General features: G+C 41.1%; 1 protein-coding gene across 1 annotated transcript in view; it reads left to right on the top strand.

Annotated features, from left to right (window-relative positions):
* grin1a (glutamate receptor, ionotropic, N-methyl D-aspartate 1a) overlaps positions 1–21,002 on the top strand; it is a 30,774-nt gene that overhangs the window by 7,755 nt on the left and 2,017 nt on the right. Inside the window, exons 4-19 of the mRNA XM_026297541.1 lie at positions 1,783–1,845; positions 2,631–2,728; positions 3,510–3,631; positions 4,611–4,785; positions 5,352–5,496; positions 7,618–7,704; positions 8,116–8,251; positions 8,546–8,673; positions 9,449–9,613; positions 10,326–10,444; positions 10,826–10,938; positions 11,951–12,099; positions 12,282–12,439; positions 12,958–13,119; positions 13,432–13,541; positions 13,895–14,040. Coding sequence (XP_026153326.1) covers positions 1,783–1,845; positions 2,631–2,728; positions 3,510–3,631; positions 4,611–4,785; positions 5,352–5,496; positions 7,618–7,704; positions 8,116–8,251; positions 8,546–8,673; positions 9,449–9,613; positions 10,326–10,444; positions 10,826–10,938; positions 11,951–12,099; positions 12,282–12,439; positions 12,958–13,119; positions 13,432–13,541; positions 13,895–14,040 — 2,076 coding nt within the window. The remainder of the gene's footprint in view (positions 1–1,782; positions 1,846–2,630; positions 2,729–3,509; positions 3,632–4,610; positions 4,786–5,351; positions 5,497–7,617; positions 7,705–8,115; positions 8,252–8,545; positions 8,674–9,448; positions 9,614–10,325; positions 10,445–10,825; positions 10,939–11,950; positions 12,100–12,281; positions 12,440–12,957; positions 13,120–13,431; positions 13,542–13,894; positions 14,041–21,002) is intronic.

Below are 21,002 nucleotides of genomic sequence, written 5' to 3'. Positions count from 1 at the left end.
GCACCAGCTGGAAAAAAAGCTTTCACTGATGTAAATGGAAGAGTTTCTGGATTGTAGTTGTGAATAATGTACTGATGCATGGTCAGTATTGTGTCTGTGACGGGAGGGAATCAGATGCAGAGTGCACTGGGGTGTGAGTTGTGAGGCCAGGCTGCTGTGCAAGAAACCCTTTGAAGCAGAAGGATGATGTATATTCCTACAAAATGGCTCCCTGTCTCAGGCAGGACCATGGGTGCATGAGGAGAGCTGGATACTTTCTGCCACTCGGCCTTGCTGCTAATTTTTCCCAGTGGTCACTTGCTGTATTGCAACAAAAAGTCCGTCTGTGGCCCAAAAGGAATTTTCCCCATAGGCCATGATTATAAAATAATTGTAACACTTAAACTGCAAGCAAGTTCATGCTTTTTACTCTTTTTGTTATGACTTTTTAATCAGTCACCCAGCCTGGAGAAGTGTTTTGTATTTTTGTGATGTCATCCTAAAGTAGAAAGCCTGTGGGCTTAGTGTGAAAGCACAGGGAAGCAACATGCAGGCAAATCCACTAATACATCCATGGGCAGGAATCCTCTCACAGAGCCCTGAATAAAGACATGATAGGTCAGGTGTCAAGTAGTCTGGATTTTATTTAGCCGACTTATAGCCAGTGTCATGACATCAGCTGTGTCTCAGTTTTATACTACATGCCAATAATGTAGCTTATACTATATAATCTTTATATGGTATTGTTTTTGCAGTTAGTCAACATACCTTGTTTTTTATACCAATAGAAAAGACTACAATACACCTGTCAATACACCTTTAGACTACCACGATATTTCTGGAGGTGTCTCATGCTCTCATTACTATTCACAATTAATTTTAATTCTTTGCAGCTACAAGAAGAGCCTCCATTTCCTTTATTGCAATTCATTTTGGACAGTAATGGAAACAAGAGCACACTGAAAATCAGGTTTTGTATCCACTGTATAGACAATTTTATGAGGATACACTGCTTCATCCCCAAAACATGCTTAGAAATCTAGTATTGAACTGAGCCACAGCTTTGTTAATCACAATGAAATGAGTAACTATAGAATTGCTCAGACTTGTATAACCAATATATAAAAGAGAGTGTTACCAATAACCTTTGCAGTAGATAGCGGCCTCTAGCCTTAGGCAGCTGTGTGAGGATTTTGGTCATATAGTTTAATAACAGTAAGTATAGAAATGGCCGCAGCATCTGAAGTTGGCACGTTGGAGCTAATACAAATTCTATCACGTCAGCAGATGGTTGGCTCGATTAGCAGTTTCCATGGAAGTTTATGTCTTGCAAAAATTCAATTTTTTAGAAGCCAAAAATATGTTCACTGTTTGGACTTGTTGTTGTGTTGGTGGAGTTTTGAAAATCTGATCGCTTTCTTTGACAGCAGGTTTGTTAAATTTCCCCTTATGCAACAAAAGTCTGCAGTATAGTGAAATAATAGCTTGGCTTTTATATAATTAGTTTATATAGCTCACCAATGCAGCAGAATTGGTGAATTCTCACTGATAATTGATGGCTTTAAATACAATGAATAAATCACCTGAGTAGTATTTTATAATTTGACTAACTACATGTGTACATGATTTAAACATTACTATCGAGCTGTAATCTCTGATGTTCTTTGCAAGCCCTTCTGTTAAAGATCCCAATTTGAAGCAGAAAAGTGGAGATTTGTTGGAATGCTTTACTGCCCTCCATTTTCAACTGTTTTTAATATTTTTCTGTGTCTGCATATTTTCTCTGTGCACATTACTCATCAGAATAAAAAAAGGAACTATGAAAACCTCGACCAACTGTCCTATGACAACAAGCGAGGACCTAAGGTATATTTGCATGGTCAATGCACGCCGCCCACCAACTTTCCAATCGTAGCAACTAGAAACCAGCCCAAACCAGTCACCAGCCGACCCAGAACTGTCCCTCTCTTGGTAGCACGTGTTTTCTTTGTTTTTTACTTTGAGACATTTCCCTATGATTTAAATGAAGAATGGTTTTGTTATGAAAATTCTATAATTTTTGGTCATTACAGAAAAAAGAAAGCAGTGAATAGCGCCCCGCTTTTATCATTTTCATTTTCTCCTTTAATAAAGGAATGCATGTCCTCAGAACACAGACACACACACGAACACACACACACACTCATACACCCACAAACATAAAAAGAGTTTGCAAGTCCATTCCTTTGTGGAGAACCGGTAGAGTGGGACAAAACCGTTTCCCAGATGCTACTTGCTCCTGTTCTGTAGCACTTCCCTAATTTTCAGCAGTTTTTTTGTTGGGGGAAAACGTCCCTCTCACCCCCTTCACCCGTTTTTAGTTACTGGTTGCATTGACCTTCTTCTTCCCTCTACCTAACACATGCACGTCCTTCTTTGGAGCCTTGATAACCCTCAGTTTGCATGCAAACAAATGCAAAGTTTTTTTCCCTTCAAGCTTTTTTTTTTTTTTTTTTAGTTCAGCCGGTTCCCCTGGATCGCTTTCCTTTTTATCTCTGTCTCCCGTTTCCAAACAAAATTGGCCAAGCTCGTACCCAACAGGTAAAGAGGCAGCATGGTGTCTGAGGTAGGGAAAAGTAGCTGGCTTGACCTTTCTTATGCCCCAATCACAGGCAGAGAAAGTCCTCCAGTTCAGCCAGGAGACTAACTTAACTGCTCTGCTGCTGGAGGCAAAAGAGCTGGAGGCCCGAGTCATCATCCTGTCCGCCAGGTAGGGCAGTTGTTCCTAATTACGTACACATTAACACACATTATTATAAATGAATACAAGATATAAAACTGGTAAAAATAAATAAATAAATGAATAAATAAAACACAAGACCTTTGTAAAAGTGATTTTAAAACAAATTCATGTTAAACCATTTGTTTGACACCGACGTGGCTCTTTACGTTCAGTTCATCTTATTATGATCATGTATTTCAGACTGAGCTTTAGAAAAATTTGCAGATGCTCATAAAAAAGCATCAGCATCACAGAACAAGACACTGTTCTTTTTGTGACACACTACAACAGACAGAACAGGTAAATGTTACTCATTATTCCAGAGTCCTGAGTCAGGACATTATCTGGTTTATGGTGTGTAGTCTGATCATTGCATTAGGTTTTAATATTTCTCTTATTTTATGCATTATATTGCTTTAATGCAAAGTTTGAAAATGTAGATACAAAATAATAATGTGGTACTGTGAAGCAAGTACTGTATATAACTTTAATGCTGTTAAATTATTATAAATAGTATTCATAAAATATGGTTACATAATTAATAAATAAATAAATAAAGGTGAAGTAATAACAAAATGTTGAGCAGCAAGCATGTCCCGACAACATTTAATTGCTCAGTCCTGTATTGTATAATGACTCTAAAGGCTTGAGCGATGAATAACTACACACGATTGCCATTCTCTTCTCACTTCTTTCCTCAGTCAGCATGATCTTATGTGAAAAACAATCTCTTGTTTTTTTTTTTTTTTTTCAACATGGTAAATTCCAGTGAGGAAGATGCTGCTGCAGTGTACAAGGCTGCCCGCTTCCTCAACATGACGGGCTCAGGCTATGTGTGGCTGGTGGGCGAGCGCGAGATGTCGGGTAAAGCCCTGAGTGAGGCACCAGACGGTATGTTCATCCAGTAAAGAACACTGGGAATACACCCTGGCTTTACTCAGAGGCCAATTATAACACAGAGCGGATTAAAGAGATTAACTGTTTTACAGTGATTGCGTTACATAATTAACAGTATATAAGTGCTTGTTGTATGTTGAACATTTAAACGTTTAAGCATGGTGTGTTTAAAGGTTTAAATGTGGTCTGTACCTACACTAAGGTTTTAGTTAAGTGTGTTTGCCCTGGATTATTTTAAGGCAAATTCACTGCTGCTCTGTCATATTAATACCCTGGTTTCTAATGAAATATATAAGGAAGGTTTGCAACAGATAACTGATAGAATGGTAAGCTACAACAGCCTTTTTTCTATTTTCTTCGATTTTTTCACAAGTCTCTCACAATATTTTATCATTTTTTGGTCACAGATGTCGAGTGTCTTTTGCCACAAGCACCCTATCACAACCAATCCCTGCAGAGCGTTTGTTGTCTTGTCCATGTCGCGTCTCATCCACCTCTCCTGCAGCTTCTTCTAGAAACTTGCAAGACTATTGGACCTGGTTGCAATCGGAAAACTTAGCTGAAGTTGGATTGTTGCCTTGTTTAAATTTAGGGCTGATGGTATTTTTGTTTCACCACAAATGCTTTGCCTGTGCTGTGTGTGATTCCTCAAACCTTATAGCTGCCAGAAAAAAAAAAAGATCCAACTTCAAGGGACTCTTTACACATGCTGTGAAAAGGTCATCAGTGGCATCTTTACGATGAATGTATTTCTTTACATATATGACAATATGTAGATATCTTCTGAGTTAACCTCCAACCTCCAGATTAAACAGGCAACAAAGACAGATCATGCATCTCATGTCTGACCTTTATTCACCATGTCTAAATTGGCTCTGTAGGTTTTTTTCCACTTTGTGCATTGCAAAAGGATCCAGGGAGTCATATCGTTTGCTCAGATCAGTGACTGCCTTTGCTGTTGGATTGGTCTCAGGTCTGATCGGCCTCCAGCTCATCAACGGGAAGAATGAGTCGGCCCATATCAATGATGCAGTGGCTGTGGTGGCACAGTCCATCCAGGAGCTCTTTGAGAAGGAGAATATTACAGAACCCCCAAGAGGATGTGTGGGCAACACCAACATCTGGAAAACAGGGCCCCTCTTCAAACGGTAAGCTTGATTATAGATGCTACACGATGCTCTATCTTTTTACTGATATAGATGATAAAGGTGTGACAGGTTGTTATGGCAACTAGCAACTGGACTATATGTGTAAATAGAGTGATTCAAAATGATGAACCCACAGACAACTACTACCCTCTGTTGTAAAATTTTATTTTACAATAATTCAGGGTTTTTTTTGTTTTGTTTTTTTTTTTGGCTGGACAGTTGCAGAATTAATGGTTTATCAGGTTTTCTGAATTGTACAAGAAACCCTATTGCCACTTCCAAGTGAAACAACTCTGTTTTAACTGACCCACTTATGCTGCTGTGAACCCTCTCCAACAAATTCACTGCTTCCAAACAGATGTGCGGACAAAAACAGAATTTATCATTCCAGCTCAACAACCACAGCTTTGCCTAGTTCATGATATTTTAAGCAAAGTCTGTGTTGGATGAGTCATTTTGAATCAGTCACTGAATTTTTACATGCTTATACTCCTAATAGACGACACAACACGCATGAACACATATGCGCTCAGTCACATGTGTAATCCTCTATTTGCTTGCCACAGGGTGCTGATGTCATCTAAATACCCAGAGGGACTCACAGGACGAGTGGAGTTCAATGACGACGGCGACAGGAAGTACGCCCACTATAGTATACTCAACTATCAGAAGAGTCGACTCATTCAAGTCGGCATATACAATGGAACACAGGTAAACTGATAGGCAGAGTCCGCTCTGTCCTATTTGATATTTTAAACTTACTGCCCCATTACCGTTCATACTGGACATGCAGCTCCAATTTTCTATTTGTAGTAAAATGCACTTAATGTAGGGCAACTCTACAACCCTAAGTCTGGAGTCCACACGTTTTCACAATGCTACAGCAGACCTTCACAGTGAATTTGAGAGGAAATTGAAATATTTATAGTTTTTATTCCTGTGATGAACTGGAACATATGCTACATATAAAATTTACAACAGCTGGCTGCAGAGAGGCATTGAAAGTAGAGGAAATGGTTTGTTAAAGCGTAACAGCAGTATGAAAAGCAATGCTGCACTTCTACCTTTGGCTGAAAGATTCACTGAAACTCAAAATTATGCACTTCATAAGACCTATGTATTAAATATGGACAAATAATTATATAGCCCCAATTTCAAAAAAGTTGGGATGCTGTGTAAAATCTACATAAAAAGAGAATGCAATCATTTGTAAATCTCATAATCTTATATTTTCTTCACAATAGAAGATAAAATACAAATGTTTCAACTAAGAAAATGTACCATTTTAAGAAAAACGAGATAATTTTAAAATCGATGACAGCAACACATCTCAAAAAAGTTGGGACAGGCCCATGTTGACAACAGTGCAGCATCCCCTCTTCTTTTAACAAGAATCTGTAAACGTCTGGGAGGAAACCAGTGTCTGGAGTTGTGGGAAAGATTATCTGTCCTGGGTCTTCTTTGTCATATTTTTCATTTCAAGATGTTTCAGATATTTTCCATTAAAGGTCTGGACTGCAGGCTGGTCACTTCAGCACCTGGACTCAGAAGCCATGCTGTTGTCACAGAGCACAGTATGGAGTTTAGCATTGTCCTGCTGAAACATGCGAGGCTTTTCTTGATAAAGATGTCTGGATGGGAGCTGCTCTAAAATCTGGGTGTATCTTTCAGCATTTTTGAACTGAACGGTGATAATAAGCCAGAAGGTTGCTCTCTTTAGTCTGAAAGAGGACCCATGGTTGCTAATGTCAAATTTTGTCTGACCACAGAACAGTTTTCCACTTTGCCACAGCTCATTTTACAAGAGCTTTGACCCAGAGAAGATGGCAGCCTTCTGGATCATGTTCATATATGGCTTCTTCATTACATGATAGAGCTTTAAGATGCTTTTTTGGGTGGCATGGCAAACTGTGTTCACAGAAGGGGGGGAAGTATTCCTGAGCCCTTGCAGTGATGTTCATCACAGAATCATCACTATTTTTAATACCTTGCCATCTGAGGGCCCGAAGGTCACAGGCATCCAGTATTGCATTTTGGCCCTGTCCAAGGTACCCAGAGGTTTCCCTAGATTCTCAGAATCTTTTGCTGATATTATCTAATGTAGGTGATGATATATTTAAAGTCTTTGTAATTTTATGTTGAGGAACAATGTTCTGATATTGTTTGACAACTTGGAGCTGCAGCTTTTCACAGATTGGTGAACTTCTGCCCATCTGTACTTCTAAGAGACTTTGACTCCCTAAGATGCTCTGTTTAATTAACCTAATTAGTTGTAAGAGGTTCTTCCAGCTCTTCGTTGTTAGTACCACTTACTTTTCCAGGCTTCTGTTGCCTCTGTCCCAACTTTTTTGAGATATGTTGCTTCCATAAATTTCAAAACCACCTAATTTTTTTCCCTAAATACATGAATACATGGAAATTATTCTTTCTCATAACTAACTTATTCTTCACAGTTAAGCAAACTCCATCTGCTAAACAAATCTGCACGATAGAGTTGAAAGCTGACCTTGTGTTAAAATCATTTTGTCTATGTTAATGCTATTCTATTAGAATTATTCTGTTCTATTAGTAGTTAAAGCAGCATGCTGAAGAGTCAAAGGACTGCGAGGATCAGCACTTCAGTTCCCTGGTGACAGGTGTTATAATAATAATTTCCTGAAACCCTCAGGTATAAATCATAAGTCAGAGGTCAGCACAATAAAAAACCAAACCGCTGAGCTGATATGTATAAAGCTGACTCATTAGTGATGCCCCCCCATGGTGTTCGGCGCCTCATCAGCAGCATGCCTTCTGTCAGCACTCACCTATAATACTGTGGCATCATCACTGCAGGTGGTAATGAACAATCAGCGGAAGATCATCTGGCCCGGAGGAGAAACCGAGAAACCACAGGGCTTCCAGATGTCCACTCGATTAAAGGTAAGGATGCCTTCACTTTGCTGCTGCAGTATGGCATCTGTGTCTACACAAATTGTGTAACAACATCTGATATACTTGTTTTAGACAGTGCGCTAACATTTGTTCCTCAGAGGGAAGTGAAGTTACAAAGGCAGCAGGGATATACATGTAGTGACGTTTATCTGTTCAGATTTGCTGTAGGCCTGCAAAGAACCTTTCATCCCTGTCAGTTATTTTTACATTAATCTCTTTGTCTTTGTGTCTGTGTGTATCTGGCAGTTTGTACATGGGTATGTGTGTATTTGCTGGGAGGATTTTTATTTTATTTTTTAGGATATTGTTTCTCTTGCTTTACCACTCTGAAGTCTTCTGGGATTGATCTGATCGAGCTCTGGCTATGTAATAAAGAGCTTTCTATCCCATCTGTTGTAGATAGTGACGATACACCAGGAGCCGTTTGTGTATGTGAAACCCACTCAACCTGATGGAACATGCAAGGAAGAAATGACATTAAATGGAGTCTTAATTAAAAAGGTTATCTGCACTGGGCCCAATGAGACCATACCAGGTAATGCATAAGATATGTTTATATTATTACTGTGCTTTTACTGCATCCACCAAACTCCCACTGGAAATGCCTACATATATAGAGTATACTACTGGTATCTTTATATGTATGCATATAGCTGAGCATTATATTCAGATGGAGTGATTGCAGTGTACAGTGTGACTATGTGTGGTCATTTGCAGTGCACCGTCTCACACATTTTGTTCAGTCTAAGTGTGTTTTTGGATAAAAGTAAATCTGATGGATTTCCTCCAGAGTAGTTGTAACTTGAAGCTATTGCTGGTTTTGTTACAGGGCGCCCAATTGTACCCCAGTGTTGTTATGGATTCTGTATTGATCTCCTGATCAAGTTGGCTATGACCATGAACTTTACCTATGAGGTTCATCTGGTGGCTGATGGGAAATTTGGAACTCAAGAGCGGGTTAGTTTTACACTAACAGCCCCAAGCTGTTTATGTTTTTGTATGAGGTTGCATGGAATATCTCAGATTCAATACTTAACATTTTTAAACATTTTATTTTACTCCACAAACAGTGAGCTTACCAAGTATTTAGACCTGAAGTGATGAGCAGTGAAATAGTGGAGATCCACAGATGTGAAACACAAATACAAATTACTTTTAGTTATATAACTAACCTAATTACCAATTTGTGTAATATCTCACAGCATTGACTCTAAATTGCCCATAGGAGTGAGTGTGAGTGTGTGAGGTTGTTTGTCTCTATGTGGCCCTGTGATGGACTGGTGACCTGCCCAGGGTGGACCCCTGTCTTTCACCCAAAGGGAGCTGGGATAGGCTCCAGCAGATCCCTGTGACACTATATTATTTCTTATTTTACATACTAAAACAGGATGATGTCTTGAAAATAAATCTATTTAATAACTTCTAGCCAAAATGGCAGCGTGGCTGTGTAATGACTCAATATAAAATCAGCATTCACAGAAATGAGACAAGAAAGAAGAGGGTGAGAAACAGGACATAGTCACCTGAAAAACTTGCAGTATCACATTCTGTTCTTTTATGTAAGACACAGACAATTTTCAAAAAAGTGGAGCACCCCTAGCATTTATATCCCCACTAGGCTTAACCTAAATCCTTAAAGCCTGTAAACATTCTGTGGTCTAGACGACACCCTGCTGTCGTATATAACTCAATAACTGATTCATCGTGTTAACACCTTTCTTTTGGACTCAAGGTGAACAACAGTAACAAGAAAGAGTGGAATGGCATGATGGGAGAGCTCCTGGGGGGCCTTGCTGACATGATTGTTGCCCCACTGACTATAAACAACGAACGAGCCCAGTACATTGAGTTCTCCAAACCCTTTAAATACCAAGGCCTCACCATCCTCGTTAAAAAGGTAAATGCAGGCGACTTACCCATATACTGTCAATCAAACATTTGGGAGTTTGATTTAGCTTCCAGTTGTGGAATCCTCTATTCATTAAGACCATTTTTATTCCTTTTGTATTGATTACACAGCCAGCCTGTTATTTTATCCTTTGGTTTTTACAACACAAATACATGGCAACATAGTGCAAAAGCACAGAAAGTGAATTAGAGACACAGAAAACATGCCTGTTAGGGATGTCATGTTAGGGAAGGTTTAACATTGCTATCATTAAACCTTCTGCACTATCACACAACTCAGCAATGAATGCATCCATTTGGTTTGTCATTCATCTGAAAATAGAAACTGAGTGTGTGCTAAAGATAATACCATGTTTTCATGTTTTGGCAAATTGAAAGCAAATAACATATACTTTCCATTTCACCTGACCATTTTGCAGGTTTTGGATTTGTGTGTTTTCAGTTCAAATTTCTTTGTGGTTCTTAAATCTTTTATTACATTTGTGAAAACTTGGTTGAGTTGTGTAATCCATCACAGTGAACAGCAAATCTGCATTCATTTTTGTTTGTCATAACTGAGAATAATTACATCCTTTTCACGCAGCAATAATGGTCATCAAAATGGAGATAAACTTGGGGACAGGCTGGTTTATGTATAATATACAAACATAAGTTAATCAGTCATTTATGAGTCAGTCACTAACTCAGCTATGTGTTTTCAGGAAATTCCTCGCAGTACACTGGACTCGTTCATGCAGCCTTTCCAAAGCACACTGTGGCTGCTGGTGGGTCTATCGGTGCATGTGGTGGCGGTGATGCTTTACCTACTAGACCGGTTCAGGTACAAGGGGGAGCCCTGTGTGTACGATATATATGTGCCCATGTGTGTGTTCATGTGCATTCAAGACTGAATCAGTGTGTGTGTGTGTGTGTGTGTGTGTGTACATGTGTATATGTGTACATGCACTCCCGAGCGCTGCAGATCTTCCCTCAGTGTGGACACAAAGGTAGACAGAGGTGAAGATTGGCTCCAATCATCCCACTGCTCTGTCCCTCTTTCACTGTCTCTGTGTTTTTTTTCTGTGGGCTTTGTTTAACTCTTGCTTTGCTTGTTCATGTTCAGTTCCCTTCCCTGCCTGGCACAACCAGGAATTTACCTTCTCTGGGTTCTTAGTGATTTCTTATTTTGTCTCCTGCAACCCTCCTAATTTCTCCCATCTAGCCCGTTTGGAAGATTTAAAGTAAACAGTGAGGAAGAAGAAGAAGATGCCCTCACCTTGTCATCTGCTATGTGGTTCTCCTGGGGAGTGTTGCTGAACTCTGGAATAGGAGAAGGTGTGTCACAGGCAATAAGATAAACAACGTTTTTTTATTTCATAATGTGTATATGATCAGTTACCGAGCAATAAATGTTCCCTCTCCCCTAGAACACTATAATGCATTTGAGTACTCTGATCTTTACTGATTTCAGATGTAAAAAGACCAACAAATGAGGTTGTGGTTCCAGGTGTTGGCTGATTGTAGGGTTTTTCTTTGAGGATGACAAATTAATTCCTTTCAAACCAGATTTTGTAAAAGCCGGCTTTGATGCTGCTTGTCTTTTAAGGGTTTATACCTGCAGACTTTGTTTAATTTGTCTTTAAATGTTTCCTTTTAATGTCTAGTGTTCAGTGGAATATATTTTTTGGTAATTTTTTTATTCTGGGTTCTGTTGTAAAGTGCATGTAAATTTTAATGTATGAGTTTGTGATTTTGGCAGCACGGTGGATGGGTGGTCAGCACTGTTGCCTCACAACAAGAAGGTTCCTGGTTTGAAACCCAGCAGGGACCTTTCTGTATTGAGTTTGCATATTCTCCCCGTACTTGCGTGGGTTTCCTCCCAGAGCCCAAAAACATGTATGTCAGGTTGATTGTCCATAGGAGTGAGTGTGAGTGTGTGAGATTGTTTGTCTCTATGTGGCCCTGTGATGGACTGGTGACCTGCCTTTCACCCAAAGAGAGCTGGGATAGGCTCCACCAGGTCCCGGCGACCCTAAATAGGAATAAGCAGGTATAGATAATGGATGGATGGATGAATAGATGGGTGGAGTTTGGGTTTTTCTTATTTACTGGAATGTATGGATTAACAGCCCTGTCATTATCATTTGCAGTAGTAATATTATTACTATTATAGAAGTAATATTGTTTGTGATTAACAGTACTGAATGGTAGAACTACTGGTTAATAGAAATTAAGTAATCAGCTAACTTCTATATTACCAATACATTACTCCACATTACCAACACTGATCTGACTGTAAATACAAAAGGACTGAGCTGAGAAGTTAAAACTTAAACTCCTTCCACAGGTGCACCACGCAGCTTCTCAGCGAGAATCCTGGGTATGGTGTGGGCAGGCTTTGCCATGATCATTGTGGCTTCTTATACTGCCAACCTGGCTGCCTTCCTGGTGTTGGACCGGCCTGAGGAGCGCATCACCGGCATCAATGACCCAAGGGTGCGTGAAGGATATTATTCAGATCATCTTATTGCTTTAGAGCTTTTTGTTATTTATATAAATACATTTACATCAATGTTTTCTATATATGGTAAAAAAATACATAAATATACAAATGTATATCATTCTTTTATATATCGCACTGTGTCTTATTGTTATTGTCTTATTTTCTCTTTGTGCAGCTGAGAAACCCATCAGACAAGTTCATCTATGCTACGGTGAAGCAGAGCTCTGTGGACATCTATTTCCGGCGGCAGGTGGAGCTTAGCACCATGTACCGCCACATGGAGAAACACAACTATGAGAGTGCCGCCGAGGCTATCCAGGCCGTGCGTGACAAGTGAGTCTCGGCTAGGCTGGGCCGACCAGACCACATGTCGGCCGGCTGCTCGACCTATCAGGCACACAGACTAGGGCCAGCCGAATTGGCTCGGGAGGGGGGCATGGACCTCTGGGCCAGGCGGAAGCAGCAGGACTTACTGCAGTATTCCCTCTGATCCAGGCCCATCACCCAACCATAAAAGTCGTTCAGGGACAGCAACAGGTGTGGCCACTATAAGGTTGAGCTAACATTGAGTCGAAGAGCACCCTTTTTCAGGTTGTACCCAGGCGAACATCTTTGAGATGTGGGGAATCCAATGGGGGACGCGCCCTCACCTATCTGCATTGGATTTCATATGGGCCATAAGCAACGGTAGAGATTGCTGGTAAACGCTGAATGACACACACGATCTGGTGTGCGAGAGAGAAAGGGGTAGGAGCCGTAAATGTGTCTGTAAATCATTGTACTGTTGCACCGTAACCCCCTCCTTCCCCTCCTCCTCCCTCCTTCCTCCTCCTCCCTCCCCTCCCCCACAGCAAGCTGCATGCTTTCATCTGGGACTCTGCGGTGCTGGAGTTTGAAGCCTCGCAGAAGTGCGACCTGGTGACCACGGGAGAGCTGTTTTTCCGTTCGGGCTTTGGCATAGGCATGCGCAAGGACAGCCCCTGGAAACAGAATGTGTCCCTGGCCATTCTCAGGTCTGTCCCAGCCGAAGCTGCATTACTCGTATGACTCTTTTTTTGGTATCATCTTATCAATATAATTTTATGGTCACGTATTGACCTTTTAAGCCATCCAAAACATTGCCCAATGTCATAGCTACTCTCTCTGTATCTCCCTTCTCCCTCCCTATCTGTGTGTTTGTCTCTGTCTGTTATGTCTGTCTGTCACAACACCTGTCTAGCTGTCTCTGTTTTATTTATGTTGTCTGGGAGTAAGCGGTTCAAGTATTTCACCATTGCAGTATTAACTTTGTCACCTCTCTCCCCACCAACCCCACTCCCCTGCAGTTCTCATGAGAACGGCTTCATGGAAGACCTAGATAAAACCTGGGTGAGATACCAGGAGTGTGACTCAAGGAGCAATGCCCCAGCCACACTCACCTTTGAAAACATGGCAGGTATGGTCCTTATGGTGTAGAGAAAGCGTTAAAAGTGATTGGACAAAAACTGCAGTGGTAAGGTACTGTAGCCCTTTTTTGTCCAATACCTTTACAAAATCGTTGTTTTAGTGTCTGCGTGGGTGCTCTGTGAAAGTGTGCCGTACAGTTTGTGCTGTGGTTTTGTGCGGTTGTGGTCTTCTATTAATGTGGTTTTCAGCCGCCGCAGTAGGAGCTGGTTGAAAAAGGAGGGGCAACCACTGGGCATGACGAGCAGACCATGCATTCATGCTCAGTGGGAGCAGCAAAGCTGTAGACCAACTCACATATCTTTACCTCTGCTCTGTTTCTGTTCACCTCTCCCTCCCCAACAGGGGTCTTCATGCTCGTGGCTGGAGGCATAGCAGCAGGGATCTTCCTCATCTTCATTGAAATCGCCTATAAGCGACATAAAGACGCCCGCAGGAAGCAGATGCAGCTGGCCTTTGCGGCCGTCAATGTTTGGAGGAAGAACCTGCAGGTAGGAATGATTCCCTCTGCCCACTCACAGCCAGTGTGGAAGGGCCAAAACTGGGGTGCAAAAGACCCAGCAAAGACCCTCATGGGTATTGATTTCTATCTCTCAGACATTCTAGGAGATTTTCAGTTTGCACATCAGTGGTTGTCAGACCGCCAGATCACCATACGAGAAACCATGATCTCTGATGCCTTCATGTCCTGTAAGGCATCTTGAGCAGCCACTCTGTAGGTCCTGACAGCCACTAGGCCAATGGCGCCCATGTCTCTTGTGTGTGCCTGCAGGAGAGTAAAGAGGCCTCTGGAAGTCAAGCCATGGCTGGGACCCCCTCATTAGTATGTAACTAATTAATAGGGCCATTTCCACCCCCATGTCACTTCTTGCTGTTAGAATAACAATAAGATAATTAGCCTTGTGGCCCTCTAACATGGTGGACATCTCAAAACTTCATCCTCCCTGTTCATGGCATGAATTAGTAGTTCTATGCTGTTGCTGTGGTGCTTATATGCTTCATTAGGTCAGATGATGCAGTCATGGAAAGCCAATGTAGAGAAACATTCTGCCAGAAACATCATAAAACAATAATAATAGTGATTACTGTACGGTTGATGCCCTTTGATTGCATTATTATTGATTTCCTTCACTCTTGCGGCCATACTGGCAGCAGCCAGGAGCTAACAATGCAAATAGAGCATAACGAGTAAAATCAATGCCCCAGCACAGTCACTCAGCAGTGATTCTTTCATCATGCTACAGTGCACACTATGTCTCTTTATCCACTGCATTGCCCATAGTGCAGATACCAAATAAAAGCGTAAAACTTGCATATCAGAGGCGTCATAAAACACAGTGACTGCCTTAACAGATGCCAGAGTCAATTCTCTCAAATTCAAAAATACATGTTTTTTTCTTATTTTGGTGGTATCTAATATTGCAGATAGTTTTGTTTCTATGTGCTGGGATTTTGACGTATCTTCCACTGTAACTTCTGCCAGCAAACCAATAAAACAAAGCAAATGGATCAAAACCGTCTGCATGGGGAGATACCACAAGTAAATGAGATTTGTTTTTTGAGTAAACATGAACCTTTAAGCTACAATCAAGCAATGCAGTCCTTCACACAGCTGAGGGAGAACATAAATTGCCCCCATGCTCCAGTCAAATATGGCTGTGAAGCATTGGTGCATTGGAGCATCCCTCCTCCACCCACACATCGTGATTGGATAGCTTGGGGGTTACAAGAGCTCAGCAGCTAATGTCTAATCACACTGTGAGGGTGTGATGTGACCAAAGCTCAGTGTTTGGCCCTACTGAAAGACACAGCAGGGCTAAAGGAAGGTACAGTATAAAATTACAAATGCCTGTCAGCAAATCAGTGTCCTTCTGAGAGTGTCTGCCATTGACATGACTACTGTATGTAACTGTCGTGAATGTCCTCGTATGGATGTACGTTCTCCAGGCGCATTACAGCAGGTGGATGCATGCTGGGGGGAAGGTATCACTGAGAAAGGAGAGGGACATATTAAACTGCTAGACCAATGCGTTTTAGATCGATATTAACATTGTCACGTTGATTTCTTTACATCGCTAAATCACGGCAGCCCATGCATGCTTATCTGGCTCGCTGACTGTCTCTGGGCCCTAAAGCTAAAACAGTATGCGTACACATTCTTCACTACCTATCACTAACCGCCATTATGGGATCTCATGCAAGGGCGACAAAGGGAGCCCATGAAGTCGAACTAATACAGAGAGTTACATTCAGCATGAATACTATTCAGGATATTATTAAGAGCGTTTGGGTGCACTGATTTGATTACTCACTGTGATCTAATTTTCATAAATTAAAAATTACAACTTGGTTAAACAGGTTACAAAGCATCACAGTTTATATGGCCTCCTCCTTCCTTAGTACAGTAACCACTGAAATTTGGAGTCCCATGTGTGGCATCATTTTGACTGCTTGTACATGTGTTTGTACTGTATGTAATTATGTGCTTATACTGCCTCAGGTTAGTGTATTATGCAAAGCACTGTGCAGTACTATGCACCTACATACATTTCAACACAAGGATGTAATCTCCTAAATGTGCACTTCTGACTAACCTAAATCTGTTAAATTAATACACCCCTCATCCTCCACAGGCTGACATTAACTCGACATGCTATCATTGCACAAAATGCCTCAAAATATAATATGCCTACCATGCCACCAACCATTACTACTTCAAAGAAATGAAGATGCATGCATTGTTAGTCAGTCACATGTTAGTCAGTACATGCTAGATAATTTAACTGCCCTTAAATAACTGATTTAATCTTTATGATTACATTTAGGATTTACATATTTGGATTTAAAGGATAAACTGTCTAACAATGCTATCATACATATGCTGTAGCGTAGTTTTCAGCTCTACCATGCATCTGTTTCCAACCAAGAGGTTGCAAAGCTGACTGCCAAGCCAAAAGTCAGACACAAGAAACCAGCAACCAGCTGGTGAACAGATATTTACAGATATAAGCCAGATATTTTCCTAAGGTGTTGGTGGAGACCAAAAACAGAGGTATCAGTGAGTAAATATAGGGCTTACCTTTATCATGGATGTCAATGTTGCTCTGTTTCCTGCTTTACATGCAAAAAGGCAATTGTTTTGGTTTAGTATATTGGCTTAATATAATTTCTATTGTCATGTAGTTAGTTTAGAAACTTGGTCTTATTACTATTAAGTAGAATGTCTTACATACAAATTTACATGTTGCAGATTTATAATGATTTCTGCTACTGTTAGATGTTCACCACTACATCGCTGTATGTCTGGCTTTTGACTTTTCCTTTTGAAATAGATGTTATTCAGAAGTGCACTGTCTGAACAAGACTGTATAGTGTATAGTGTCAGTTTGGGATGAAAATAATGTGTTAGAGACCACGTTCCATGCTGATGATAATAATGATGCAGAGTATGACACTGCGGCAGCTTGCTTCTGTTTCGGACGTGAAACAGGCGGCTTCTGTGTACTAGCAAGCCTCATGCCACACTTCATCTGATGGCCCAGCATGCCCTGCATGGCCGGAACTGTGCACACGCAGCACCTCATCAGGGCTCAGAGCGGCCAGAGTGCACTCCTGCAATCTCAGACGTGTAAGAAATGGAGGAAACTCTACATTAAAAGAAGAGAACTGAAGTCACCAGGGCTTTGATTTTTCCTGAATACAGTTAGAGGCACTTGTCACACAGGCTGACTTTCACCTTTTACTAACATGAAATGTCATCTTCCAACAGGAAAAACATTTAATTTTATGACCTGCACTAAAATCAAGTGATGTTGTGCACCAGTCACTCCTCTGCCAGCTTTCATCTGTCCTCCATGCCAGCTAATGCCTGCTCTCCACCTGATACCAGGTTGAGAGTTGAGAGAAAAGTGCTGGTTGGCGCGGTGATGGGTGACATAAAAGCGCCCTAAAAGAGCCTAGTCATGTGACCTGATGAAAAAGGATGTCCTGCGGGGCCAGTGCTGGCCAGGATTGATTTGTCATGCTGTTTGTTTTGTGTTTACTTATTCTATGTTTCCCCCCTCTTTATTCCTTCCCTCCATCCATAAAATGTTTTGGCATGTGAAATTCACACCACACTGCCCCGCCCCTCAAAGGGCCTCCCTCCCTGCAACTACTTACTCATCCTACACTGATAATTTACTAACATCCATCATATACTGCTTTTTTTTAGAAGTAGAGTATTTTAGCCTCCATCTTCTCAGATCATTATTTGCACTTACAGTAAGAATATTGTTTTGCAGTTACAGTAGCTGACCGTTCCTTCTTAAACCCTTTTCCCCCTTGCTTTCAATCTCATATTCCATCTCATTCCCTTGTGTGTGGGGTGAATTTCCATTATACCACATTAAGGTATAATGACTTTAAATGGGCTTTAATTACTGATTTTTGTCGCTCTTGTTTTCCCTCTTGATATGCATTTTAGTGGCCTCCAATACTGTAGCTTTTTGACTTTATACCTGCCTGGCTTTGGATGTGGATGTTTGCTTTGCTAGTGTTTAAATATCCGCCCTTTTTGGTTCCCTTGGCTTTTGCTTAAGGATCTTCTTTAAAGTAATAACAATCAAGTGGATGGAAATTTATTTTATTTTTCTTTTCTCCCCCTATGCAGCCCTCTTCCTCTCTAGAGACTCAGGATGTAAGAATACCTTAATATGAGTTTTTTTCCACACAAACACGCAGTTATTGTGCTGAGAGTAGCTGTGGGGCATCCTGCTGGTATGAGGGAGGGAGGGCACCAAATTGAATATGGTTAAAGCTGCTTCTTTTTCTTTACTTATTTAATTTTCTGACAGGATCGCATCTGAAAATGTTTAGAGTTTACATTTAAGCTTGCTGCGCGATAAGGAAGTTGCAACTGTAAAGTGTGTGTTCAGGCAATAGCGAGCATACAGGCGGAGTACTGTAGATGGTTAAAGTAGCGCAATGTAGGTACCACATCCACTGACATCTTTATTAGTCATCATTCATTCCAGTGCATTTCTAGGTGCCAAGTGAATGTGTCAGCGCATTTCTAGAGGACTACTGTGCCATCTTGAACAGTCCCAGTGTGATAATCTTACAAAAAAATGCAGATGAATGCCCTCATATCAGACTGAACAGACTATTTCCACTTTCACATCTAACAGGCTTTATCCCTTTCTTTCTCCCTTCTTGCGCATTTTACATTTCCAAATGTTGTAGCCTTTCTCACAAGGACCCTCCCTGTATTTAGACAATATAAGATAAGGTAATTTATTGGGGTGGTTGTGGGTGGTTGTTGTGGTGGTGGTGGGAAGAAAGAATGGTTGAGACTGAAACCACGGCTATCACTGCAGCCAGAGAATATGAATAATGTCTCTACATATATTTATTTTAGGATAGGAAAAGTGGTAGAGCAGAGCCCGACCCCAAAAAGAAAACCTCTTTTAGGTCCATCAGTACCACCCTGGCCTCCAGCATCAAGAGACGTAGGTCCTCCAAAGACACGGTAAGGAGATGAAGAAGCAACATCTTCCCTTATTTATTCTTCCCTCTCTTTCCTCTTTTTCTTTTCTTCCTCCTCTTCTGTCTCTCTCTTTTCTCTTCCTCTGTCCTCTCTGCCTACATCCCCATATCCGACCGCAAGAGAGTCCCATGTTCCACTCACCCATTTCCACACGGCTCCGCGGCCTCTGCCACGTGTCTGTTCTTTCACCATTGATCAGTCATCACCATTTAGCATCTGTAGCTCCTCTACAGGCTGGAGGGCATCAGTGCAGGAACTCAGGTCAGGCCAGGCCAGGAGCTGGGCTGTGAATTTTGGGGAGGTGGCAGTGTCCAGGACTTTTTGGGGGTTTGGTTGGATTAGTGGCTCTGAGGAGGGGGGCAACAAAAGCAAGCAGTCTGCCAGTGGTGTTTTGTCTTGGGCTGCTCTTCCTCCCTGCCTCTGGTTTGGACGTGGATTCTGGCGATTATGTCCTATTTGGTGGCACTGTGGTGTGTGTATTGTACATGAGCGTGTGTGTGTTTTTATATATTTGTGTTTGTGTCCTGTCTTTTTGACTGCTTGATCCTTTGTATTTCCACCTTTCTTTGCATCAATCCCGCCCGCACTTCCTCCGTTTGGGTTTCAGCAGCTGTTGGTTCGCTTTTGTTTTGAAATGCATGCGCTGATGTTCTGCCATTTTACCAAAATCCATTTCCAAGGTAGTCGTGATGACCATTCGTCTTGAGAAGAAAACTAATGGGTTGTTTATTTATCAACATATCTATTTCAGGATTACACTCATGGATTTCTATTAATCAATTTACTTTTGCTTTGTCATGTTTTGTTTGTCATAATTGTTTTGGGTTTTTTTTTCAGTGTCTTTGTGGTCTGAACTGTGAATGCCTTTTTCAGAATGTAATTTCAGGTGGTGAAGACAGACTCCTTGTTTTTATGGATCACAAACTGAAACCTTAGACTCTCACTGTGTTACAAACCAAGGCAAACACAAGTGATTCTTTTTTTTTCTAAATCATATTTTACACAGTCCCTTTGTTTTTGCTTGACTCCTTAGTTGCAGCACAATGAGAGTGTCAGGTTTCCTCCACTCCTTCACAGTTCAGTTAAGAAGCCCTGCTCGTTGCGGTTGGGGGATTGTACTCTACAAGCTTGGAGAGCTCTGACAAACCAGTGACCCACAGTCGTTTGTGCCCAGCTGCTCTGCCAGACATAGCTGGTCGCTGACCAAATCTGGCATGGGCCTCTAAAATGAAAACACCTGCAGGATTCTCTGGAGATACCGCAGACACCTTCTTTGAAAGGCTTCTGCACTAACATCAACTTTTAAATGTGTTTTTCAGGCGATACCTAGCATATTGGCAGATAAGTTAATATGTCACACGATAAAACAAATATATTTTATTTTTTAATTTTCTGTCTTTCTCTTGTGTTAACTGTCTTTTTGTGGATGTTTCTGCATTGAACCAATCCTTATTTACTCTCACCCAGAGGTTTCCTAATAGAATTGGTATCGTTTGAAGAGAAGAAGAGTGGGATCACCAGTGCTTAAATGTCTGTATAAGGATTTGGATGCTGGTTTGGGAGCCCTAGTGGAAAGAATTGCACTTGAAGTGGAAAAATAAAGCAGGATTTAGTGTAATCAAAAAGATGCTGTAATTGAAAGATTTGCCATCTTCAGTCTTTGACCATTATTTTGATTTTATATGAATGTTCTTCTTTTGTATTAATGGATATCAATGGACTTGAGTGTCAGTGTCCCTCACCCACATGCCACACTGCTCCTCTCTCCCTCTGCAAGCATGCTGATTACTGTTACTGTCGTAGATGCTAGTAGCAGTAGAAGAGGTAGAACTGCACCTTATAATATATTAAGAAGTCTCTATAGCTGTATTCTTTTAGTTGCTTTATAAACATTAACTGTGGTTGTGATGTCAGTGAAGTGTCTCT

This window comes from Mastacembelus armatus, chromosome 12 (assembly GCF_900324485.2).
Source record: "Mastacembelus armatus chromosome 12, fMasArm1.2, whole genome shotgun sequence".
NCBI lineage: Eukaryota > Metazoa > Chordata > Actinopteri > Synbranchiformes > Mastacembelidae > Mastacembelus > Mastacembelus armatus.
The sequence above is the reverse complement of the archived record's forward strand: the minus strand, read 5'-3'. Positions and strand labels throughout refer to the sequence as shown.